The 26215-nt window shown below is 56.0% G+C and overlaps 1 protein-coding gene across 1 annotated transcript in view; it reads left to right on the top strand.

The window, feature by feature from the left end:
• Positions 1-24651, top strand: part of Delta (neurogenic locus protein delta) — a 33904-nt gene extending 9253 nt beyond the window's left edge. The window contains exons 3-5 of the mRNA XM_025299558.1: positions 4573-4824; positions 13339-13399; positions 19105-24651. Of these exons, the coding sequence (XP_025155343.1) occupies positions 4665-4824; positions 13339-13399; positions 19105-21418 (2535 nt within the window). The 5' untranslated portion in view covers positions 4573-4664 and the 3' untranslated portion in view covers positions 21419-24651. The remainder of the gene's footprint in view (positions 1-4572; positions 4825-13338; positions 13400-19104) is intronic.
• Positions 24652-26215: the final 1564 nt, after the last annotated feature.

The raw sequence follows: 26215 nt of genomic DNA, 5'->3' as shown, positions 1-26215 counted from the left end.
TTTAACGCCGCGGTTCACGGAGGAGAGGAGGCGTCCGCGACTCGCGCGTAACAACAACTGCACACACACACACATACACACATAGCCGCTGCTTCTTCGTTAGCGCTCCTCAGGAGCCGAGTTGAAGAGGAGCCGCGCGTAGGAGGGGCCTCTCTTTTCCCTGCGCAAAGTTCCGACTGTGCTCATCGTCGCGTCCTCTTCCCGAGTCTCTCCACGAGCAGGACCCGCGCAGCTCGCGAAACCGTCGGTCAAGATCGCTCAAGAGAGAGAAAAAGAGAGACAGAGAGAGAGAGAGAGAGACAGAGAGAGAGAGAGAGAGAGAGAGAGAGAACAGAGAGAGAGAGAGAGAGAGAGAGAGAGAGCGGCGACTCTCGATGCTTGCCAAGTCTCAAGCGGACTCGAGTCCGTTTTGCTCGTTCGTTGGAAAATCTGCCCAATGCGAGAAAGCCACTTGGGCGCGCACTTGTTGCAACATTCCCAATCGAGGCAAGGTGTACGTCACGCGTGTAATGTTCATTTTTCCGCTGCGCGAGTAAATGCGGGCCGCAGCGCTCTCCGGCTCGCGGGTGGCTCTTTATTCATTCCCAATTGATACGGAGCGCGCGTTGGCTCTCTGCGACGCGGCACGCACGCACGCACGCACGCACGCACGCACACACACACACACACACACACACACACCACACACACACACACACACACACACACACACACATGCGCGCGCGAGCGAAAGGGGTCTCACAGCGGTGTCGCGTCCGTACGTTCGCGGCTTACGTCACCGTCGATTGTCAATCGCTTTTCCCCGGTCCCTCTCTTTCTCCTCCTCGTCCTCCCCTCCCTCCCTCTCAGTCGCTCTTCTCTCTCACGAACGGAGCACCGTTGCACCGCGACTCGCTGCGCTCGCATCGCCCGATGCACTCGGAAGAGCACACCTGCCTCCTTTCGCATGATAATAACGACGGCGATAATTGGCCTGCGCGCTCCACGTGTCAACCGCGCGCGCGCGCGAGCGAGAGGAGGGAGAGGAACGGGATGAGTGAAGGAAAAAAAAAGAAAACGGACAGAGATAAGGCAGACGCGTTTTACTTTTGCGCGATTGAGGAGCTGAACGACGCGACGACCTGATCCACTTTCTCGAAATCTCACGGAAATTAGGCCGCGAAATTGGAGCGTCAGAAATGTGCGTTTAATACGCATACGGAGATAATTGGAAGCGCGCGTCCCGCGCGACGCGACTCGCGTGCACCTCCCGCTGGGAAGTTCGTATCTCGCTCATTAATTGACGATAACGCGTCCAATTAAAAACGGCAATCGCTATATATCAATCGAGTACGTATTAAACGCGAGGACGCTACGTTAGGTCAGGGTCGCCACCGGCGCGCGGCAGCGGGGTTATTCCCGTTTTACCGCCTGCGCGGCCGAATGTCAAGCGGGGAGGCGAGCTCGGCCGAGCGCCCGGCATTTCGGAAGTTAATTCGTCGGGCTCGTACTTTACGATCCATTTCGCTAAATAATCGACGCGCCGTTTTTTTCACGAGCGAGAAACACGGCGGCGCCCGAGACGAGCAGCGGCGGCAACAACGCCGCCGCTGGCTACCTGCCAGTTTCCTCCACCTTCTCACCCCCCCCCCTCTCTCTCTCTCTCTCTCTCTCTCTCTCTCTGTCTCTCCTCGTGGCTATCCTTCTTCGGCAGCCGCTCGTTTCTGAATGAACAATAGAAAATGTCTGCGCCGGCGCTGCGCGTCGTTAATGAATACCTTGAATCGGTCTGGCCTCGAGCACGCCGGCTGTTTACCGAGTGTGTGTATACGCGGGCGGACCGTGGTCAAGTGGAAATAAGCCGCGATCTCCTCCCGCGACGGCTAACGTCCGTCCTGATACGTTTCCGGGGGAAACGGCAGCAGGAAATTGCCGCCGCGGCGCAGCCGATACGTCGCCGGCGCGGTGAGGCGCGCGCGGCGAACGTGAATGCAGATTAGTTTCTCGCGTTTCTTCTCTCCCCTGTACTACAACACATTGCTTTGCTCTGTTCGTCCCATAGATTTTCTCTCTCCTTGTGTTTTTTTCTTTTTTTTTTTATTTTTCAATTTTTACGTCGCCACCGTATGGCGTTTTTTACCTGGAGCTTCGAGCGCCGGAGGAGGAGCGCGCCCGGAACAACGACGTCGTTTCCGGCGAGGCTACGCAACGGCGATCGATCACCGGATCGATTTCCGATACCGCCGTGGCAGCTCGCGAGGAACGTGCTCTCGGGGGTCGAGCGTGTGTGCGCGCGCTTATCCGCTCGTAGCGTGCGAAGATCGGCGTTTTCGGAACTCGTAACAGCATCACCTGGAAAGATAGGCCGGTAAACCCCCTCTTTTTCTCTTTCTCTCTCTCTCTCTCTTTTATATATTCATGCATACACACGCATATATGTATACGCGCGTGTATATGTGCATACAACTCTCTCTCTCTCTCTCTCTCTCTCTCTCTCTCTCTCTCTCTCTCTCTCTCTCTCTCTCTCTCTCTCTCTCTCTCTCTCCTTCTCTCTGTCTCTCCTTCTCGACTCCCGTTTCGCCGACAGCGAAACGCCACTTCCCTTCTGGGAAGAGGCTGGTCTGGCTCCCTCCTTAAGTATCCTCGGGCACGCCATCGGCGAAAACCTTCGTCCTTTTGTTCCCCGCTCTCTTTCTTTTCCTCGCTCGCTCTTTCGGCCGCTCGTTCTTCCTCCTCGACGCCGCGCCGGTGCACACGGAGCGCGAACGCGTACAGTGGCGTGGAACCGAAGTGGTTCCTTCCGCAGGCGGCGAGTAGATCGGCGGTGCGTTATCGGGTGACAGAGGGGCGGGGGGGGGAGGTGTCGATAACGAGTGTCTTCGTGTTACGGAATTCCCTGGAGCGCTTCTCGGCCGCCCACGGGAATTACAACGATGCGCGATAAGCGAGTATTTTCGTAACCGAGCCGGTTACACATATCCGAGATCACGATCGTTTCGCCGATATCAGCGTGAATCTTAGAATCTGAATTCAAATCGCGAGCAATTTCCGCCTTTACTTCTCCCGACGCTACGCGCTATTCTCACGCGTGATCGTTTACACGTAATCTCTGATTTACAATCATCCGATTGAAGCCTACCGACGACGCACGAGGTGGAAAAGGAGAAACAAGTGCGCTTTATCAGCGGGAAAGGAACTTTCTCACTTATCAAGAGTCCCCTTCACGCGTTCCAGTCGCGCCAGTCAGTCGATGATAATCTCCCAGACTAATCGATCATAGCCCCTCCGTAAATAAAAATGAAAAGTGGTACGACACCGTGGGAAATTGTCTGCAGCAAAAGAAACACGCGTTGCCCATTATTCGACTTACCGTCGCTCTCTCTCTCTCTCTCTCTCTCTCTCTCTCTCTCTCTCTCTCTCTCTCTCTCTCTCTCTCTCTCTCTCCCTCGTCTCTTTCGTCATCGATAATCTCCGAACGATATCCGTCATCGTCGTCGAGATGCATCGGACAAGCCGCGCGTCTCTCATCACTGCTACGCTACTGACCTTACCGCACGCAACCGATCTCGATGGACCGAGCCAGACCGGACCGGACCAGGCCAGGCCAGGCCGGACCGGAGCGGGTACGCTACCGGTCCGACGCGCGGACACGCGCGTGCACCGAAAACCGGTGCCGTGAGATGCAGGTTCCCTTCGGTAGGGCACCTGATCGCGCGCGCGCGCGCAGCCCCGAGTCCTAATCTGCCGGGCTATTACGATAATGCGACCCGGTATAGGAAGGCGTATAGTTCCTCCGCTCGCTCGCTCGCTCGCTCGCCCGCCCGTCCGCCCGTCCGTTCGTTCGTTTACACGAAAACCAGTAGACACCGGACGAGCCAGGCGAAGACGAAAAAGGGGAGAGGAAGAGAGAGGAGGAAGGACGCCTCTTTCCCAGAGCCGCAACGTGGTTATACGCTTACTCTCTCTTTGTGCCGGATGCGTGCCGCCGACAGAGTAGCAATAGCGGACGAACGTCCGGTCTACCCTCCCGCTCTCTCTCTCTCTCTCTTTCTCTCTCTCCATCTCCGTCTCTCCTTCTGCGCCTCTTGCTCTCTTCGGAGGCCGATGCACTTGGATCGCATCATTGGGTGCAGCGGTGTAGCGATCTCGTTGCTCCGCCGAGCTGTTGAACGTGGCTAATTACTTTTGACGTCGCGTCTCATTGTTGCCCGCCGCGGGCGTACCGTTAATTCGACGATAATAACGTGGTCGCCGCTCCAACCGCGACTGCGCCTGCGAAATCGCGACGAAACGCAATCTCCGCGCGCAGTATCTAGACGCATATATATATATATATATATATATATGTATGTGTGTCACGCGCTGACTTTTGCCGCCTCTGCCTATATAGGGCGTCGTCCTATTCCTGTTTCTTCGGGTTGCAAATCCTTGCGAGACATCGCGCGCTCAGGTCCTGACGGACGGACAAAGGGAGAAGGAGGGACTGTCAAAGAGAGAGAATTCCGGGAGAGAGGAGTTCCTCGAGTGGTCGAGGACACCGTCGCGAACACTCGTCGCTCATCACGCGCCGTTGCGCGTTGTGTGTGCTTTCAGAGAAAGTGCTGATCAGCAGGCTGACCACCCAGAAATGGCTGGACGTCGGGCAGGATTGGACCGTGGACGAATACAGGAGTGCCCACGCGCGGATGGAGTACGAGTACCGGGTGAGGTGCGTGGCGCACTACTACGGCAAGGGCTGCGAGAACTTGTGCCGGCCGCGGGACGACAGCTTCGGCCACTACAGCTGCAGCCCGATCGGCGAGCGCGTCTGTCTCACCGGCTGGAAGGGCGACTACTGCAACACCCGTAAGTTTCTTCATGGCACACGTAGAACTTGCCGCGACTGCACTTGCCGCGAGATCGCTTGACAAGCCGTAAAGAAGAACGTTTGTGGATAATTAGCGACTGCTGTGTGACGACGACGATGCGACGCGACACGACGGAAAGGGGCAAGGAGGAGAAAGGAGGAGAGGTTTGCGACTCGCTTTCCAGATTGGCTGTCCGAGCCGCGTGAACATTCATTTCGTCAACATTTCCAATTCGTTTCTCCAGAGACAGCAGCAGCGAGACAAGACTTTGAAAGAGTCTCTCTCGGGTCCGGAAAGCAAGAGAAGTCGGGCGTTCCTCCGAACCGCGAAATATCGAGTATGTGCAAAGATTGCGAATCCTCCGAAATATCGAGTATGTGCAAAGATTGCGAGGAAAAAATTGGCAAGAAAAATGTCGGGTGTCTCGGGTTTCTTGTTTTTTTTCTCTTTTTTTTCTTCCGGAATAATCTCTAGAGGCGATCCATTCTCATCGTCAATCTGGAAGATTAACCGAGACATCCAGTACTTGCTGCTCTTTCACCGACACCGATCACAATGCGCGATAAAGCGGCGATTTGTCGGTGACACATAAAATAAGGTGGCACCGTCAGCATCGCTCGTACTCGTACGTTCGCGCCGCGAGATCGCCGATTATCCAGCGAGGTCTCTCTCTCTCTCTCTCTCTCTCTCTCTCTCTCTCTCTCTCTCGATTCGGCTCCGATCCCGTGTGTGCAAGTCGGCGCTGGCGCGGTCTTTCGCGGTTATTAACAGGCAGCAGCAAGCCGCGCGTTGCCTTCCACGATTCCTATCGACGTCGAATATGCACGCTACCTCGGTAAACGACGATACTCCCGCGAATCGCCGCGCCGTCGAACGTTCCTCTTCTCTCCTCTCTGTCTCTCTCTCTCGCTCTCGCTCTCGCTCTCTCGCCACGCTATCCTGCCGCGTTCACCTCCTCCGCTCCGTCGGAGAGCCGGCGTCTCGCCGGCGAAGGAGAGGCCCGTTGCTGCAGCGTGCGATGCAGCCGAGACTCGAAGCGTGCAGCAGCTTCCCACGCTTGGTTCGCGCGTGTGCGCGAATATCTCCTTCCTTCTCTCTCTCTCTCTCTCTCTCTCTCTCTCTCTCTCTCTCTCTCTCTCTCTCTCTCTCTCTCTCTCTCTCTCTCTCTCTCTCCCCCCCCTCTCTGTCCCTCCCGTTCTCTCCTCACGACCCGACTGCAGCAGCACCCCTCTCCTTTTCACTCTCTCGCGTACCTGCGAGAGCCGACCGAGAACTAATCTGTGTGCACGTGTAATGATCCGAGACTGTGTGAGCGAAGGAGTCGACCGGGCGAAATCTGCCTTCGTGTGTGGCTCTCTCTCTCTCTCTCTCTTCTCCCCTCCCTCCCTCCCTCTCTCTCTCTCTCTCTCTCTCTCTCTCGGCTCGATCGAGGCTCTGTGCCAACCCAACAGGATGGTCGTCGTGCCTGTTGGCGAAGTCACAGTTGCCGAAGCTTCTGGCCTCTTGGATATGTACAGGTACGTGACACCTGGTAGTGCCCGACTGCGCGCGCGCGTTGTACCTGTACGTACAAAAGGTGGTTTGGCTCGCGGGAGGAAGCGGCCTCGTTCCCTTAGTTCTTTGGGGAAGTCGGACCCGCCAGATTGCCGAATTGTCTGACGGCACAATAGCTTCGGTGCCATCCCACGGCGGGGAAGGAAGCGACATGGCTCGGTAAAACGACACTGCGATCGACGCTGAGCCGCGGGATTTCGCGACGAACGACGACGCGAAGGGGACTCTTCTCGGCTGACCTGACTTTATTATTACTATTATTATTATTATTATTAATGCAAAATAATTACAAGCGATCGGAATGTAGTGTCTAAGGCGAGATCTCGCCTGTTTCTCGCGTCGCGTCGCAAGACCTGTACCATTGTTTCGTTTCGCCCGTAATAACAGCGGCGTTTCTTTGCCTGCAGCCAAAAAAAGGATCGCGGATCCGTTTAAAGCGGCAGGCTGACCTTCGAGTGTCCTGCGATAAACGAAAGTCGCGCGAGCGTGATTCGATTACTTATCGGCGACGAGCGCGTGTTTCGGCCTTCGGCCGCGAGCTTCTCGCGAATCCCGAATTCCAGGCTTTCCGCTCGCCGCTTCGATCGATCGATCGGTCGATCGCGGGCAGGCAGGCAGGCAGGCCAAGTCTCGCCGTGTGGGGCCCATCCGCTCTCCCGGTCGTTGCACTCTCCTCTCGTCGACGTCGACTCGCGAACGCCGATCGACAAAGTTCGCGCGTCGATTACTAATGGAGGCTATTCCATTTCGTGGCCGTTCCTCGTCATCCGGCGAATCGCTCGCGAAGCGAGCGCGCACGCTGGCGACTTTCAGCTTCATCCGGCGTGAGGAACGATTTTGCACCGTAAGCCAAACTCATCGATCTCTTTGTCGTCCCGCACGCAAGGTCGGCCGGATCGACTTTTTCACACCCTGAGAGGGCTGAGAAGCCCTCCGCGCATTTCCCGACTTTTTCCCGGCACGCATACAAAGGGGACCAACTCCGAGCATCTTGTATTCACGAGCTTCCCACGTTATTCAAGGTATCATTTTCCACAGCAGCCACCGGGAGTAAATAAAACAGGTATTTCGAAAAGGCCTTCGCAAGCGAAACAAGGTTGATACCTCGATATATGTTTATAAGAAAAGAAAAAGCCCGTAATCGTCTGCAATTTTATATTCTTGGCGTTCGGGAGAGCGCGGCCAGCCAGATTTGATGCAAAAATTTGCGACGGGGGAAACTAGAAATATTTCGTTCCCGATTCACATCACGTTCCCTCTCGGTGACGTAAGAGCGAAGATAAAAATGCTTTCGAAACGCGCGCGTTTCCCTGTCGTAGCGCGACAGAGGCGAAAAAAGGCTGCCGGCCGGCCGACCGTTGCCGCAATATTCCATACGATTATGCAGTCTAATGAGAAGTGGCAAAATCACTGTCGCGCTCGCTCGGGAAGCAGTCGGCCGCAAAACGTCGGGAAACGATTTAAATCGCGACGATTTAAATCACGAGCGCGGCGGACTCTCCTTCGGAACGAGTCTCGCGAGAACAAAAGGACTTTCACTCCTTCGGAATCTGTTTAAACAGAAACACCCGCCAGATGTATCTCGCGCTCTACTTCGCCGCTTCCGCGTTACATCCTCCAAAATCGCGGCGCGCGCTGTTTGTCTCTACCGAGAGATCGAGATCTCTCCCTCTCTCGCGCTGCATCGCGCTGAGTCGCGTCGCTAGGGTTGCCAACTGCCCGGTCTTGACCTGGACCGTCAGGTTTTCAGAAGTCTTGTCCAGTGTCCGGTTGATAAGTCAAACCGGACGTCATATGTCCGGTTTCTGAGTTATATCCAATCAATGGAATGAGAGTTCAGATTTTAGCAACGTTTCTTCGTTTCAAGCGCCTACAAACGATCGAGCGCCACGAGAAGCCATCTCTAGTAGATGATCTACCGATCCATCATTCCGTATATATTAAAAAAGTAATAGTTTATTATTATTTTTATTATTCAATCAAATTTTGTTTATAGAATTGTTTATAGAAATTAATATTGTAAATAAATTCTTGTCGTATTTTGTATTGTAATGTAACGTTATGATTATTATTTCTATCCGGTTTGGGTTTGTTATTACCAAAGAAGCAGTGTCCGATAATTTTAACTTTTGGATTTGGCAGCCCTAGTCGTCGCTGTTGTTTTCGTCTTCTCAGTCGCGTATGACATCAATGATGACATCAAGAGAGAAAAAACATCCTTCCTAAGAGGCAACCGTGAAAGCGTTTTTCCTCGGTTTTTCCTCGGGAGTCCTCAAGTGTCGTGCAATCGTCGTGTCGTCGTCAAATTATCGCAATTTCCTATCTTGGCCTCTCCTTTTCCCTCTCTTCAAGGCGGAGACCTGTCGCTCGCGTGTCACTTCTCCTCGCCTTCTCGGCCAGATTTCCGCCCTGAAGAAAGAAAGAAAAGCGAGATCGCGTCATCGAGCAGCAGTCGCGCTGTCGCGCACTCTCGCTCTCGTCGCGCAGTCGCTTCGATCACGCGACGCGCGAGCAACGAGGGTTAACTCTCTCTCTCTCCCTCGTTAACCCCGTCGCGGAAGGGTTGGCCAGGTCGGTGGGTTAAGAATAGGTGGCCGCGCTGCAGGCAGTCGCCGCTCTCTTTCGGGGGTGCACCGCCCGGGGACGGTGTGTGTTATATGTAGGGGTTGCGCGCGGGGTGAAAGAGGGACGGAGAGAGAGAAAGAGAGAGAGAGAGAGAGAGAGAAAGAGAGAGACAGAGCAGCTGCAACGGCACGACGAGGCGGCCCGAAAGAGAAGGAGGCCCGTGCGAGAGTCGTCGGGCCCTGACAGCTGCACCGAGCGAGAGGTCGGTGCTTTAACCAACAGCTGCGCCGGACTCGCGGGCTCGTTCACAGTCCACTTCCATCCTGGCTGCTCCTCCACTCCCCCCCTCTCTCTCTCTCTCTCTCTCTCTCTCTCTCTCTCTATTATGTCTCCATATCGACGACCACATTTTCCCGACGCTTGTCTTTCGTTCCTCTGTTTTACGTCTCGCTACCTGACCAAGTTTTCTCGTTCGCAGGCAGATCACGTCGGTCTGTTTTGCAAATGTTTAGCCGGAGACTGGACCCGGCTTAACCAAACGACACCAGCACGTGCTGGTTGGTGAGTTTGGTTTGAGAAAAGAAAAAAACCGGCGGAACTGCACGCTCGAGGGATAATAATTTTATGAATGAAAACGTTGCCTGTGACAGAGGAGTAGTCTCTCTCTCTCTCTCTCTCTCTCTCTCTTTCTCTCTCTCTCAGCCTTGGTGTGTGTTGGACGCTCGCTGGAAATTCGACAATAAGTCGCATTGTCGAGTCGAGCTGACGTAGCATGAGAAAAAGCTGTCGCAAGCTCTTAAATGAGCGATCAAGTTGTCGTGTAAACTCCCAGGGATCGTCGTTCCTTCTTTTCGTACGGGCTCGTCTCCTGGTGAGAGAGAGAATGAATGGGAGAGGAGGACGTGTCTTACTGTCGTCCCGATGCTTCCGGCCGGTCGACCAAGTTCCCACCACGGACTTGTCACTAATTCGTTCCTATCACTTTTACACGCTGCGCGTTGCTTTACTGCAGGTATATATACCGCGAATTGCTCCGCGAGAATTGCTCCCTTTTTCTCTCCCTCCCGAGCCTTTCGCCTTTCCGAGCGAGCGCCAGGAGGCGAAAGGGGGTGGCCGCAGCGGTGGTGTGTGTGCCCCGCTTCACCGGGGGCCGGTGCCTCGCTCGCGACCGTTTCGACGAAGGGAAATCGGTTGGCCGGGGATAGAAAATCAATAAGTACGTTGCGGAGGGAGTCGCGGGGGAATTCGGGGTGCAACACACACCGGCTGACTGTGTGTTTATGTGTGTGTGTGTGTGTGTGTGTGCGCGCCTGTCTCTCTTTCTCCGTCCCACAGTCTCGGTCTATCCATCTGTCTTCGTCTATCTTTCTGGTCGAAGTCGGGCATTTAAAGGGAACCGGTGCACCCTGCACAAGTCGGCAGGCTCGTAGAGGAGCATCACTTGCGGCCGCTTTACGAGCTTTACCCTGCGCCGCACAAAGACGCGACTCGTCCGCTTGTCCGCGATTTCACGACTGCTTCCGGAGAGATTGCGTCACGGACACCACTCAATCAATTTCGAGCTTTCTATACAGGTGAAAGAGAGAGAGAGAGAGAGAGAGAGAGAGAGAGAGAGAGAGAGAGAGAGAGAGAGCGAGAGAGAGAGAGAGCGAGAGAGAGAGCGAGTCACGCTCTTGCAGCGTGGCGCGCGGGGAGGCGTTTGTAGCATCAGCGAGAACGGAGCCGCATTGCATCGAATTAATAAGCGACTGCGAAATATTGATCACTGGCCCGAGCTGATGACGTGGAAATGAGGACGGGGTGGCTAATATGGACTAATTAAAATTCATCATAATCTCAATTACGCGCAGAATGCATAACCGCCGAGCAGCGAAATTGTGTAATTATTGTTGCTTCGTGTTCCATTATCGCAAGCCCGATAATTAGTTTCCATCGTGGGCCGCTAGATACAATTTGCGCAGCCGTTTTCCCTCTTCGTTCGAAGAATTCGAGAAAATATCCATTATCCTCAACTCGCTCGTAACGTCGCGACATGCCTGAATGTCATGTCCAATTGTTGAGGAACGAACGCCATCACCCCCGCGCGTCGGACGACGCATTCAGAAGAGAGAGAGAGAGAGAGAGAGAGAGAGAAAGACAAAGAGAGACTCTGGACGTCTTCTTCTGGGCTGTTCAGACCGCTCCGACCGACTTGAAGGGCCCAGAGTTTCGCGATAGCAGGAGGCTGGGAGAGAACGGACACCCGTCGGATTTATAGCCCACCTCGCGAGGATTTATCTCGAAAAATCGCGCGCTCGCGGATCGGCCGTAAATAATCCTCCAGGGGCAAGATTTGTCGCGGCTTACGAGATTTGTTTAGTCACTCGTTCCAACGCGTTCCTCCTTGCCGTCGTCCTCGCTACTTAGGACCTTTCTTCTTCTTCTTCTTCTCCTTCTTCTCCTCCTCCTCCTCCTCCTCCTCCGCCATCTCCTTCCTCCTCCTCTCTGTCCCCTTCCCTTTCCTCCCCCGACAAAGAAAAAATGGTATATCCAAAGAGCGTAGCAGATAGATCGGGTGAGCGAACGAGCGAGCGAGCGAGCGAGAGGGAAGGAGGCGGCGGAGGGTCGTGGAATCTTTGCGATTCGGTCGTTCGTCGGCGATACACTGGCGGCGGCGGCGGCGGCGCGAAGGGGACCCGAAGAAGAAGAAGAAGAGACCGCGGCGGCGGCGGGGCCGAGGGGTCGTATCTCGCTCTCTTCGCTCTATAAATACCATACTCCTTAGCGCGCGGCGATGCCGCGCCGAGTCTCGCCGTGCCATGCCATGCCATGCCACGCTACGCCACGCCAGGCCATGCCATGGCATACCGTGCCGTGCCATGCCATGCCACGACGCTATACCACGCTATGCTACGCCACGCCACGCCAAAGTCCGGCCGGCGAGTAAGAGAGTCGGGCCGTTGCGCTCGATGCCAAGGTCACGCGGCCCTCGCTGGCCCTCACCGGCCCTGCCTCGCGAGTGTGCCTTGCCCTCGCGCGTCCTCGTCGTGCCTGCCTGCCTGCCTGCCCGCCTGGGCCGCGCGCGCGGAAACGTTGAACCGCCGCGACCATGCCGTGGTCGTTCTCAAGCCCTCTTCATTCATCGCCAGCGAGCTGCTCGCTGCTTTCCGCGCTTCCCAGCTTTCCGGCTTTCCTTTCCTGCCGCGCGTCGGTGGTTTCGCGTGTCGCTCGAAATTCGCGCGTCGCCGGTTCTAGCGGTCGCGAGCGGAGGAGGAGTCGATATTCGCGCGACCCCTCGTCTCTCGCTCCCCCTGGATGAAAAACGCGCGCTGGGGAGGACGGAATCCCAACGGACAGCCGCGATTCCTCGCATACTTGCACGTGCGTGCGTGCGTGCGTGCGTGCGTGCGTGCGCCAGCGATAGATCGCCGCAAGGGCAATGAAATTGTGTCACGTGTCGCGGCGCGGCGGCTCGCCGTGTGTGCAATCCAGTCCGCAAATATCCGCGAGGGCGGCCCTCGGTTGGCCGGCAGCCATGAGCCCCGGCGCACACGCGGTCCGTCGTGTTGTCTCGCACCTACAGGACTCGCCGCGCGCCTTCGACATTGGCGCGATACGCTGCGCTGCGAGACGTTACCGAGTTTCCCCCACGTGCGACGACGCGCACCTCTCTGCCGACGAGACCCACCTCCTCCTCCCCCTCCTCCCCCCTGCTCTTCCGGATCGCTCGCTCGCTCGCTCTTTTAAGTGACCCGCATCCGGGCGCCGAGGCCTCCTCGGTCGTTACGCTCCTCCTCGAATTCGACCGGGCGCTCGATGTGTGACGACGGTCGTTCGATAAGAGGAAACGAAGCGCGCACCTTTCGCCGCGACTACCGCGCGCCACCTGTTAACACCCTTCCGTTTCCGGTATTAATTAATATTATCGTGGCGTCGTGTTAAAGCCAGACTCGCCGACGACGACGACGGGGGGGGGGAGCTTGCTCAAGGGGAGATCAAGCTGCGCCCAGCGACGAGGAGTGCAAACGACGCAGTAGTGATGGATAAAGCTGATGAAGAAAATTGAAAAGGAACAAAGCTCGCACACAGCAGTCTCTCTCGATTTCTCTCTCATTGATTCACCGGTCGCGAATATTCCTCCAATTACGCGGAGCCCCTTGCAGACAATCGCGCAGCACGGCGATAACGAGAGGAAAGAATGGCACAAAGTCGCGCATTGAAATAATAAAGAGACTGCACCAACTACCGTAGATGCGTTCGCGTTCGCGCCGAGTCGGTGTGTGTGTGTGTGTGTGTGCGTGCATACGTCGGACGTATCGTACCGTATTGCGCCGCTCGTGCAGTCGTGAGGGACGCGATCGACCTCTCGCCGAGAGTTGCCTTAACCTCTTGGATTTTTTCTTACTCATTTCAGCCCGCTGCCTGCCCGGATGCGACGAACAGCACGGACACTGCCAGCAACCCAACGAATGCCTGTGAGTACACACACTTGGATATCCTTGTAATATATAGACACACATACACATGTACATGTATATGCAAACGGTGCGCGCGTCTCACCTACACACAGACACGCGCGCGCGCGGCCGCCTTGCCTCTGCCCCGTGTAACCGCCAACTAAATTCCTGAGCCTCGAGCCGGTGCATCCACTTGTATATGCGCCGCGGTGCGCGGCGCGTACGCGTGTACGCGCGATAATAATTACGTGCATATCTGTCGTGAATTATCGTGCGCGGCGCTTTCGAGGAACACGCGGCCGTCACGATTCCGCCGGCCATGCGCGGCGCGCAGCGCCGCTGATTTACCGGTTCGACGTTCTTCCGCGCGCTTCCGTTACGTTCGCGTCGCGAGTCCGCCAATTCGCAAGGCGCCGGAGGATTCCGCGCATCATCCTCGTCGCGCGCGTCGCTCGGCAAGGACCAAGCGGAGGAACTCCAAGTTACTCCGGCTGGCTCTTCCCGTCGCAACGAGGCAGTTCCCGATCCTTTCCTGCCCTTTCCTCCTTCGACTCTCTCTCTCTCTCTCTCTCTCTCTCTCTCTCTCTCTCTCTCTCACCACCCTCCCGTACCCTCCTCCTCGACCAATCTCCTTTTCCGCCGCTTTCCTCCTCTCCCTCCCCTCTCTCTCTCTCTCTCTCACCGCTCGTCTGCGCGCCGTGTCGTTGAACTTGCCGGCTTAATTCGTCGCTTGGCGAAAAGTCCGGGCTCCCCGGCTTCCACTCGCGAGAATCGCTCGGCGTAAGCTCGCTTCGCTTCGATATCTACGTGCGTCGTAAATCTCGCGCGGGAGTATCTCGGCAGTTCAATCCCTATCTCGCTCGCGGGCTCCTCTCCGACGGACTTTTTGGGGGGGCCTCTCGGGTTTTTCTCTCCGCGACCGAAAGTTTCGTAGCGGGAAACGCGTCGCTTGCAAACGCACTTTGGATTATCCTGGCGTATCGTCCAGGATATTCATGGCATCTTTCGCGAGTGTTCATCAGGATGTCACGCGTTTCGAGACATCGGCGCAGCGCTCCCCGGCACGTCGGCCTCGAATCTCGGCCTCTACGGTCGGCGTTAACCCGAGGGTTTGGAGTTAACTCGATCATCTAATTACTTTACGACCGGGGTTAATTGTCCCGTTAGCCGCAGCCACGAGTTCGCCTGTCGTGCCTATTCGCGCGCGCGCTCGTTTTCTCGTCCCCGCGCTCCTCGCGGGGCTCGTCGCTCAGAGTCTCTCGTCTCTCTGCCGCTGACTGAGTCTCCGACTGTTTGCCGATTTCGGGGTGCAAAATACCGCGAGCGTTTGCGCGTCTCCCCGTTGAGTCTGATCGACGAATTACTCGCGAGCAACCCCGAGTGTGTCTTCCTTCTGTTTCTTTCTTTTTCGAGTGCAGTTTTCGATCGAATTGGATCGAGTTTCATATTTCTGCGCATCCAGGCAATTTTTCTCCTCGACATCGCGCGATGGAATTTTCGGCGCCGAGCGAAGAATATTTGGGACGTTTCCGTTCTCTCGTGCCTTGTTCTTGTTGCATTTGTTTGCACGAGTCGTACTCCCGCAGCGCGCGTTGAACGGCCGGTGCCGTCGCGAGGTTCAAAGTTGCACGTGATCGTGAAAGGAGGAACGGTGCGGATTTTCCCGCACTGCACAAAGCGCGCTGCCTCGCCGCCATGAATATCGAGAGAGTTTCTCGCGCCGCGACCTGCACGCACGCAGCGCGCGGCGAACGCATAACGCTCCTCTCGAGCGTTCATCAATTCTCAATTCTATCAGTTCTACACCCTCCGCCCCCGCCTACAGCTCCAAGACAGCGTCTGCGAGAAAAATTCGTATCTTTCCGCATTCTTGCATTTATGTCAATTCACCGGACTCCGCGTGAGAACGTGCGGTTCCTCCGTGTTTACGGTACAATTATATACGCGCGCAGCTCGCGTCTGCGAGAATTTTCCCGACATTATTATCCGATATCATCACAAATTATCGATCGCAATCGCATTACGACGCTGCATCGTCACACGATACACGCGCGCCGCGATGACATTGCGCGCAGCGCGATTCGCTCGCGCGTTATCTTCGTTATCAGCGACTCGCCAACGCGGTCGAATAAAAATCCGATTTCACGAGTGTAACGGAATTTGATCGGCGTTAACCTTGATCGCGCGCGCGCGTTAACCACGTGCACGCGACAATAGCCGGAGAGACGCGCGCGGGCTTTACACGCCTTGCGATCGTAGATAATTACGTAGATTGCGGGGATAGAATTACGATAGCTCGTTTTCAGTCGTATGGCGTGTATTCGCGTACATACTCGGAAAGGACGATAACGATCGTTTCGAAGCGACAGGCGGCCAACCGGCCGGCCGGCCGGACGAACGAACGAACGAACGAACTCGTGGGATATATCGGAGCCGCTCGTGATACGTGCAAGAATCACAGCCGTTGGGCACCCCATTGAAATTTCGGTGCCCATACGCGTGTGCGTGCGTGCGTGCGTGCGTGCGTGCGTGCGTGCGGAGCCTGAATACCGATGACGATGCAGCACGGATCGCGCACGGCCGACGAACGGCGCGCGGCGCGTCTTCTGCTTGCGAGAGCGCCGCGCTGCTATCCGCTGCTTCTCGTCTCTCGGTGACGTTTCATCTCAATGACGTGGTGTTACACTCTCGAGCCTAGACTGACTCGAAATGTCTCTCCACGTGAAATCTCGTCGTGCGCGTCGCGTTGATTGACTGGGAATCGCTGCGAATTTTGGCCATCCGGATGCTGTGCAAGTTGCGACACACGTTTCTCTTCGCTTTGGAATTTACGCGCGACGATCCGATGTAATGTAATGATGTGAATTCTCGTGGACAAATTGTGGGAACGATTCGCGCTCGCCCGAGGGACGTTTGGAATTTCCAGCGCATCTGATATCGTTTCGCTGGCGTGTCGTTTAAATGGCCGCGTAATAACGCGCTCGCGCTAAAGGTCAAAGAACGCACGTCTCTCTTCGATATCCTCGCATCGATGCGACGGCTTCGGCGAGAGTCGCGAAGAGAGGAGACGAGAGAGAGAGAGAGAGAAAGAGAAAGAGAGAAAGATCAATCCTCCCTCGTCTCTCGTGCAGCGAGAGAGACATTTAGCCGAGCCCGCGCATATCGCGCGCGTGATTTCCATAACGGCCGACCGGAGCCAGTCCTAGTCCACCTCCTCCCACTCCCACCCTTCTCTCTCTCTCTCTCTCTCTCTCTCTCTCTCTCTCTCTCTCTCTCTCTCTCTCTCTCTCCATCTCGCCGGTGCATGACCTATCCCCCGGCGGTAATTATGGCACAGTCGCGATTCTGTTCCGCGGCCTAGCCACAAAGTAGAATGCGGGATCACGTGGACCGCTCTCGCCGCGCTCTTCGGCTGTACTCGTCGTTACTACTTGAAGACCCACCTCGTGTCTTCGTCTTCGCCAGCGAGCGACCACGAATAATCCGCACGGCGGCACACTTTGCCCGCTTTCAACCCCCTTCGTCCTGTTTCTCATTTCTTCTCCTCCTCCTGGCCCGCCGCTCACCACTCTGTGTCCGGTGTGTCTCCCGCAGCTTCTCGCTCTTTCTCTCTTTCTCTCTTTCCTTTCTCGCTCCCGCGCTGTATATCTCGCCAAGTCTCCGGCGAATCTCTCTCTTCTTCTCCTCGTTTCTCGCGCTCGCTCTATACTTGATGGTATAGTCATGCGACGTCGACGTTTGCTGCAGTTTCCCCCTCGTCCCGCTCCACCACCATCACCAGCTCCTCCTCCTCCGCGTATTTCGCTTCTCGTTCTTCCCGAATTCGTCTTTCTCTCTACCTATCTCCTTCGCCCTCCTCCTCTCCTGCGCACTTTCGAGCCACCCTCTTTCTCTATCTCTGTTAGACCATGATAGAGCCACGAGACGAGAGAGGACGACGTACAGACTGGACGTATACGCGCACGCTGATGCGCGAGTAGTGGTGACGGTACGGTGTGTGTCGGTAGTGGTGGGCAGCGCGAGACGCGCGAGCGCGCACACAGAGGAGCGTAACCTTTCCTTGACCCGCATACTGAACGGCTGTGCCGAGGCTCGAACCGTGGGAACACACTACTCGACGACTCATCCCCCACCGCTCAACCAGAATTCTACCTCCTCCTTCTCTCCTCTCGGCTCCCTCTTCTCCTTCTCTTTCTCTTTCTCTTGCCGCAGTCTACGCTGGTCCCGCGTGTCTCTCTCTCTCTCTCTCTCTCTCTCTCTCTCTCTCTCTCTCTCTCTCGCTCGCTCGCTCGCTCGCTCCTTCGCATCCCAGACCCCCCCTTTTCCCCACCTCTACAGTGGCTGGTTCTTCAGGCTCGCACCACCTTCGGTCCCCCTCTCGCCTCCCCTTACCCTCTCTCTCTCTCTCTCTCTCTCTCTCTCTCTCTCTCTCTCTCTCTCTCTCTCTCTCTCTCTCTCTCTCTCTCTCTCTCTCTCTCTCTACATCTGTCTCCTTCTCTCAGCGCACTCATGTGCACCCCGCGCGCTACGGCGAAGCCGCTCTTCGCATGTATTCGTACATATCTCACACATGCTCGTCGCTCGTATGCTACGCACACGTACAAGCTCTTGCACACGCAAGCGCGTGCTCGCGCGATCACACTCCTCGTGTAGCATCCTCTTTTCATTCCGCATCTCTCGTTTCATCCTACTCCCTTCCTCCGCCGGTCTTTCTCCTCCCTTCTCTTCTCTCTCGTCTTCTTCTTCTTCTTCTTCTTCTTCTTCGTTCCTCCGCGAAGCGTAACCCCCGCATGTAATGGTCGACCGCGGCGTATCCTTCTCATCTCCTGGCATGCCACCCTCTCTCACCCTGCCCGGCGTTCATCTCTCTTCGCCGGCTTTATCCACCTTTAAGATATTCCCTGTCGCTGCCCCTTCCTCTCTTCTCCTCCTCCTCCTCCTCCTCCTCCTTCTCGGCGATCCTCTCCCTCCTCGCGCGTGCGAGGGACCGCGAATCTTTTCTTCCTTCGACTCGCTCGAGAGAAGTCTCCTTGCCGCCTTGTCGTCCTTCCCTCTCTGTCTCGTCTTCCTCCTGCGTGTATATCGCGCACATCCGCACGAAGCGTCTCTCGACGCTTCGTCGCCGACCTCTGTCCTCCTTCTTCGCCGCCCTCCCTCCTCCCCGCCGCTCTCCTCGCGCTGCACCGGGATTCGGCCGCGACCCTCTTCTTCTGCCCGCTTCGTCCGCGACTACCTTCCGTCTCGCGCGCGCGCGCGCGGCACGGTGAAACCGTGCCTCGAGACTCGTGACCGCAGCGACCGGAGGGGCCAAGGGAGCGAGTATGGAAGTACAAAGTCTCGCGAACTTCGCTCCAGAGACCTCGCTCGCGACGACCGACGCGAGCGATCCAATAAGCCTAACGGAGTCTCAGGCGCGTCCAGGGGAGGGAGAACGATGAGCCCCTTGGCGCGACTTTGGTAACCGCGTCTTTAGCTCAGATGGAATGTATCGCTTGCGAGAAAGCAGATTTATCATCCACGGATGGATGACTCAGCCTTCGCAGAAACGCGCATGACATACACACACACACACACACCACATCTCCTCTACGCGTCCTACGTCCGCTTGTCTTTCCTGTGCCTATCCTAGTCGTATACCGGGCGATACCGGGCCGATTCTTATCCGCGCGATCTCGAGTGTCCCGGTCTCACTCAGCAGGACACGTTCCGCCTTCCTGTTGCAGATGTCACAACGGCTGGAAGGGTCCATTGTGCAATCAGTGCGTGAGATACCCGGGCTGCCTTCACGGTAGCTGCCAAAAGCCCTGGGAGTGCGAGTGCGACGAGGGCTGGGGCGGACTGTTCTGCAACCAGGACCTCAACTATTGCACCAATCACAAGCCCTGCATGAACGGCGGCACCTGCTTCAACACCGGCCAGGGCTCGTACACCTGCTCGTGTCCGTCAGGTTTTACCGGCGCCGATTGCCAGACGCCGCTCTTCGACTGTCACTCGAAGCCGTGCATGAACGGCGGTACCTGCACGATGGAATCATCCGGGAGCTACGCCAACGGAAGTGTCTCGTCAACGTCGTTGTTGTCGTCAACGTCATCATCGTCGTCGTCACCGTCGTCGTCGTCGTCGTCGTCGTCGTTGTCGTCGTCATCGTCGTCGTCGTTGTCGTCGTCGTCGTCGTCGTCGTCGTCGTCATCATCGTCATCATCGTCGTCGTCGTCGTCGGCTGCCGGAAGCAACGTTGGCAATAGTGCTCTGGAATCATCCTCCTCCTCCTCCTCCTCCTCCTCGAGGCAGCATCATCACATCACCGGCTACCGTTGCACCTGTCCGCCCGGTTGGCGAGGTAGACACTGCGAGATCACGACGAAATCTTGCCGGGATTCACCCTGCCATCACGGCGCCACCTGCGAGGACGACTCTGTGCACGGCTACGTGTGTCGGTGCGCGGCCGGCTACACCGGCAACGACTGCGAGTCGCAGCTCGACGAGTGCGCGCCGAACCCGTGCACCAACGGCGGCACCTGCACAGACTACGTGAACGGCTTTCGGTGTACCTGCCCGGCTGGTTTTACCGGCGAGCGCTGCGAGATCAACGTGGACGACTGCCAAGGCGACCCGTGCCTCAACGGCGGCACCTGCGTGGACCTGGTGAACAGCTTCCGCTGTCAGTGCGTGCCGGGCTACGTCGGGCGGCTCTGCCAGGACAAGGTGGACTATTGCCTGGCGAAGCCGTGCGCGAACGGCGGCAGGTGCATCTCGGGGACCAACGATTACCGTTGCGTATGCAAGCCCGGCTTCACCAGCAAGGACTGCAGCGTGGACGTGGACGAGTGCCGGAGCGCGCCTTGTCAGAACGGCGGCACGTGTCGGAACCGCGTCAATGGTTTCCTCTGCGACTGCCCGGACGGCTGGTACGGCGACACGTGCAACGAGGAGGCCGGTGTCGCGTCTGCGGCAGCAGCCGCTGCCGCCGCCGCTGCCGCCGCCGCATCCGCTGCCGCCGCCGCCGCCTCCGGCGGGTCGGCAGTTTTGCCGTCCGCAGCAGCGGCGTCTTTCAACACCGCCGGCGGCTCGGTCGTGTCGCCGGCGGTGCCGCCATCGGGCGCCAGCTACTGGTCCGGCAATCTGTCGAAGCACGTCGCTACAGCGGAGGCCAGGAACGCCGGTCTCACGACGGAGCACATAGTCATGATCGCGACCATCTCCACCGCGGTGCCGGTCTTCGTGCTGGTCGCCATCGTCGCGGTCATGTGCATGAAGAGACGGCGGAAACGCGAGCAGGCCAAGGCCGACGAGGAGGCCCGGCTGCAGAACGAGAGGAACGCGGTGCACAGCAGCATGAGCAAGCGCAGCGCCAGTACGATCGGCATCGGCGGCGTAGTCGGCGGCGCCGGCGGCGGCCTCCTCAGCAGCGCTGCCAGCAGCGGCCTCATCGGCGCCGGCAGCGGCAGCGTCTGCGCCTTGGGCGCCGGTGACGCGCACATGATCAAGAACACCTGGACGGCGAACAAGAGCGTGAACAACGTGGCGTCGGTGACGCGGCAAGACGACCTCGACTCATCGTTCCAGACCGACGTGACGCTCGACAGCGCGTGCTCGGGTTACAAGCCGGAACCGGTGCTGCAGGACGGCAGGACCACGAGGACGACGAAGCAGCTGAACACGGAGGCGGCCGCGCACAGAGCGTCGGCTCATCTCTTCCAAAAGGAAAAGGACTGTCTCGGCCTGGGCCTCGGCATCGGGGTCTTGGAGAGTGCCAAGAGGTCGTCCATGTTCTCCACCGGCAACACGCCGGACGTCTGTTGCGCCGCGGAGGCCGCGTTGCTCAAAAGGCCGACGACGATATCGGAAGCCGTTAGCGGCGGCGGCGGTGGTGGTGGTGGTGGTGGTGGTGGTAGTGTTGCTGCTGCTGCTAATGCTGCTGGTGGTCCACCAGGAAGCGGCGGTGTCACGGACAACAACAGTTGCGGTGTGTATGTGATAGACGATCATTACAGGCATGACGCCGCGCTGGCGGCGACGCTCGCGACGGAAGTGTAGTAGCAGTCGGACGCCGGACTTTGTAGTAGACTCCGTTAGAAATTATCGAGAGAGAGTGTGCGTGTGTATGTGAGTGAGAGAGAGAGAGAGAGAAAGTGGACGTATACCTGTGTGCATGTCTGTGCGAGTGTGAGAGACCCAGAGAGGAAGATAGTTCGTGTGCTTGCGCGATTCGTGGATCTTTCAGTGGTCCCAGCGCGCATTTGCGCGTGTGTGCGTGCGTGTGTATGTATGTGTGTATGTGTGTGTGTGTGTGTGTGTGTGCGTGTGTGTGTGTGTGTGTGTGTGTGTACGAATCGACGAACCCAGTTTGGTTTCCTCTTCGATTTCTTCGGGCGACAGCCGCACTCTCGCGCCGCGGTGTCTTCGTCCTGGGATGCCCGAGCGGTTCGTTTCCTTCTTCTCGCCCTGTGTACATCGTTTATTTTTTTCTCACCCCTTCCCCCCCTCCGCCTTCTCTTTTTTTATCGGTACCACAAACCTTTCTCGCGAAAAATACGTGTACGTGCATCCACGATCGAGGAGAGAGACGCGCGCCGCTGGCCAGTTTAGGTTTGCGCTGGACGACACGCGAGGACCAGCCGAAGACACTCGATCGACCGACCGATCGAAAGGGTCTGATCGAGAGAGGCGACACGAGAGAAGAAGAAACAACGCGATGCTGTGGGGGTCGGCCGGCTCACCCGAACGCCGCCGACCCGTCCTTAGATATTAATATTGTATCGTGCTCGATATTTGCGAAAACTCTGTACAGAACTAATTTATTATTATTGTTATTTACTTATTCTATTAGGATTGCGCTATTAATTAATATTATTATTAATATTATTACAACGCATAGCATTATCATTGTTCCCGGTATTAGTTCTTTTTCGAATTTGCGTGACCCGGGCTCGGTCGCGAACGAAACGCGCGACCGCGAGAGCTCTTGCGTGCATGTGTGCGTGTGAGAGTGTGAGTGCGCGAGTTGGAGAGAGAAAGAGGAAGAGAGAGCCTGCGGCGTGCATGTGGGTATATGAGTATGTGTATGTATGTACGCGCGTGTATAGTTGCGAGCGAGAAAGTTCAACGACGGATCAACATCCTCGAACGACGTCGCCTCTTCGTGGGATGAAATGTTTTCGCCTTCTCATTTGTCTTCTTTTTTTTTATACGTTATCTTTTCTCTTATTTTTTTTTTTTTTTTTTCTTTTGGTTTACGAACGATGAGAGATGCATTCCCTTTCTCGGACAAGGTAACATCGCGCGGCGTGAGAAAACTTTCTTTCTGGTAAGTAGCGGATATTTGGCGGTGATCCTGGACTCGCGATGGAAAGAGAAGGACGAGAAAAGTGTTCGCTCGACCCTCCGGGATTTTTTCCTCCGCTTCGGCGACTGTCCCGAGGAGTCGGGTGATTGTCGCGTCGTCGTTGGCGCGACGTTCCTCGCGCTCTTCTCGCCGGTGAGACACCGGCCGATTGAAAGGGTGAAACGTGGCCTTTACGTGCGAAGCTTCGTCCTTTTAATCCGAAGACGCGCGTCGGACGGCTCGGCCGATGGCGCGACGCAGACGATTCCGTAAGTTTCAGCAAGGGTGAACGCGGGGTGAAATTGACGCGTGAAGCGTAGACTGGACGACGCGCGATAGATAAGTAAGCTTTGGTAGGAAGAAAAAAATACAAAACGCAAAAAAAATCAAAAACACGAGAGGAAAGGTCCTCCGCCCGTGCGGGGGGAATCTTCCGGTCATGCGCACAAGACGATGCGTTTCGTTCGACGAGACATTGCGCGCTCGCGCTAACGCACGCGGTTGAGGAGACTTCAGTAGATGTGTGTATAAATTATACAGATAATAAAGAAATATACGTATGTATATATATATATATAATATGTATATATATATATATGTGTGTGTGTATATATATGTGTGTGTGTGTGTGTATGAGTGTGTGTGTGTATGTGTATGTAAGAATACAAACACAGTGAGAGACAGACCCAGCGTCGTCATCGGTGGCGGCGTCTCGAGACGACGAGGCGGATTGTTCCGAAGTGGCTTGGCGCCGAAATTAGCGAGAGAAGACGAATCGCGCGTCATCTCGCACGCGAAGAAACGTCGAATCGAATCGGAGAGCGACCGATTTCTCCCTTCCACGCTCGTCAACTTTGTCACGGCGACAGCTAGGAGAGATCGATTCTTTCCCGACGCGAGAGTCCGGAAGTCATTCGAAGAAACAAGTACCGCGAAAGACGTGCTTCCGGAGATGACTTCTCTCTCAGAGTAGGAGGCAGGCATTTGGACGTCCCCTCGGGACGTTGTCCGCGTTTCCGGTCGCCATCATCCGGAAAGTGGGAAAGGATCGGTCGCGCAAACTTCGCCTCAAAGTTGACTCGGTCGCGCGAGCTTTCGCGAATTCGCCCGTCCTCCGCGCCATTCGTTCGCAACGGACCGGCGAATTTGCGGTTTCAAGCGATATCTCATCGTCTCGACGTTCGCTCGCGCGTGAAGAAGAGTCGAGCAGAGCGCGATTCGGCTCTCTCGCGGATGCGAGTCAATCCTCGCGCGGGACGCGCGACGGATCGCTGACGGTCATCGCGCACGGTCGCCGGTTAATTAATTATTTATTTATGTGGCTGCTGATTGCGGACGCGCGACGATTTTACACGGCGCAACAAAACAAGCGGGTGGCGAGAGAAACAGAGCCGCCGATAATTACGACGGCTGATGACAATGACGATGTGACGATATTTTGTGACGTCCGAAGCGCATGTGCGTAAGTTAGAACGCGTGTGAAAGAGAGAGAGAGAGTGCGTGCGTGTGCGTGTGTGTGTGTGTGTGTGTGTGCATGTATGTGAATGCGTGAATTGTAGCGAACAAAGATTCGATGATGTTCCTGTTACAAATAATGATAATTAAATAAACGAAATGCAAGTATTCGACTAAGTCAGGCTTACGTTCGGGATGTCGCTCGCTCGCGCGCTCGCACGGCCTTAGCGCCGGTAGCGGTTGTTGCAGCCGCGTATCGATCACATCGCGATGGTGATCGCGGATCGATCGAGGATCACCGATCGATCCCTGATCCCCGCCGCCCCGCGCTACGCACCTTCCGATCCTCGATCGGACGCCGTCGCGCGCGCGCGCGCGCGCACGCGCGTAACATTGCCCGATTAACGAGAAGCGTATACGCGTATAGATGCGAGATACGATTATATTGTATGAATTACGACGTGTAATAAAGCTGTTGTCATTTTTTGTACTTACACTTCCACGGACGATTTGATACGTCGCTAATCGTTGAACGGTGTCCATTCCTGCTCGTCATCTTTCCGATAGCCCTCCTCTTCGTCCTCATCTTCCGACCGCTCGATATCGCGCGATCGCTCGACTTCCGAATTAGAGGAGTTTGTCTCCTCTCTTCTCTATCAACGCGATCGCGAGATTATCTTCTTCCTTCCTTGTTCTCTCTCTCTCTCTCTCTCTCTCTCTCTCTCTCTCTCTCTGCGCTTCTCCTCTTCCTTTTCCTGTTCTTCCCCCACCATCCCCGCAGATAGTGGCCTTTTGTTCGCGACGAGGCATTGATACGCGAAGATTGTAAAGACTTCTTCCCCTAAAGGCGTATATCCCATTTTTGTATAAAAAAAAAAACGGAAAGAACAACGCGACACGTATACATACACAGAGATACAAAACACACACACACACATACACACGCGACAAATCTGTATATTTGTAGTAGAAGTATACAATTACAATTATTATTATTAATTATTAATATTATTATTATGGAACATGTAAATAGATGAATTGTCGATATAACGATATCACGCAAACGACAGTGGACGATTAATAATGATATATTAAAAAAAAAGAAAACATGTATGTACGTCTCTCGCCTGTCTTCACCCCCTCGATCTTGTTACCAGCCGAGAGCACTTCTCTTGTATATATCCCGCTATGTAATAAGAATTTAATCCGGTAAAAAGTACGCAAACGACGCGGCGCGGCGCCTCGCGAGGAACATCCGGCTCGCTCGATAATGTTCTCCGCGAAGATTGCGAGTGCTCTTCGCCGAATGAAACCGCCGCGGGATAAAATCTCCTCCGGGGATCCCGCGATCGAAACTCGCGCGTCTAATCGCGAGTGCAGCAGATATTCGTCGCTCGCTGCTGCTTAATTCCGGGACACCCGATATTACTCACCCACCGAGCGCGCTTTCGAGGCCAGACATCACGCTATTTCCGTGCTGCCGTTGTCTTCGTCGTCGTCATCCTCGTCGGCAGCGGCGTGCGAGCCGCGCTTAAGGAGGCAGGACACGAATGCACCGCGACGACAAAGGCCGCGCCGGTGCAGCCGCGTGCGCGCGTGCGCGCGCGCGCGCACCGCTGTGGGAAGATCGACGAGAGAAAGGATCCGGTCGGACGACGAGGACGACGATGGCGCGAGTCCGAGTCGCGAAGAGGAAGTCGCGGACGACGCGAGATAGCGACGATAAGGCGCCGCTAGCCGCGCAGTCTTACGTAATCTCGCTTCTCCGCGACGACGCAGCCGTAATCGCGCGTCGTCTCTCTTCAGGACGCGCGCGGAAGGTAGATTGACCCGGGAGAAATTTACGGAGAGAGAGTCCTTTCTCTCGAAAGGATGTTTCCGCGAAGACTATTTATCTTGTAAGAGGCTGCGAGTGGAGTCGCGTCGAGCTTCAACATGTTAAAATCGCTCAAGCGCTCAAAATTCACCGATTTGTAATTTTTCGTGGGAATTGTTGACATTTTTATACGTCCGAGAGAAACAAATGTATATATCGTTTGCCCTCGAGCGAACGT

The sequence above is a fragment of the Harpegnathos saltator genome, unplaced genomic scaffold (genome assembly GCF_003227715.2).
Source record: "Harpegnathos saltator strain DR-91 unplaced genomic scaffold, Hsal_v8.6 scaffold284, whole genome shotgun sequence".
Lineage (NCBI taxonomy): Eukaryota > Metazoa > Arthropoda > Insecta > Hymenoptera > Formicidae > Harpegnathos > Harpegnathos saltator.
This window is presented reverse-complemented; position numbering and strand designations above follow the sequence as displayed.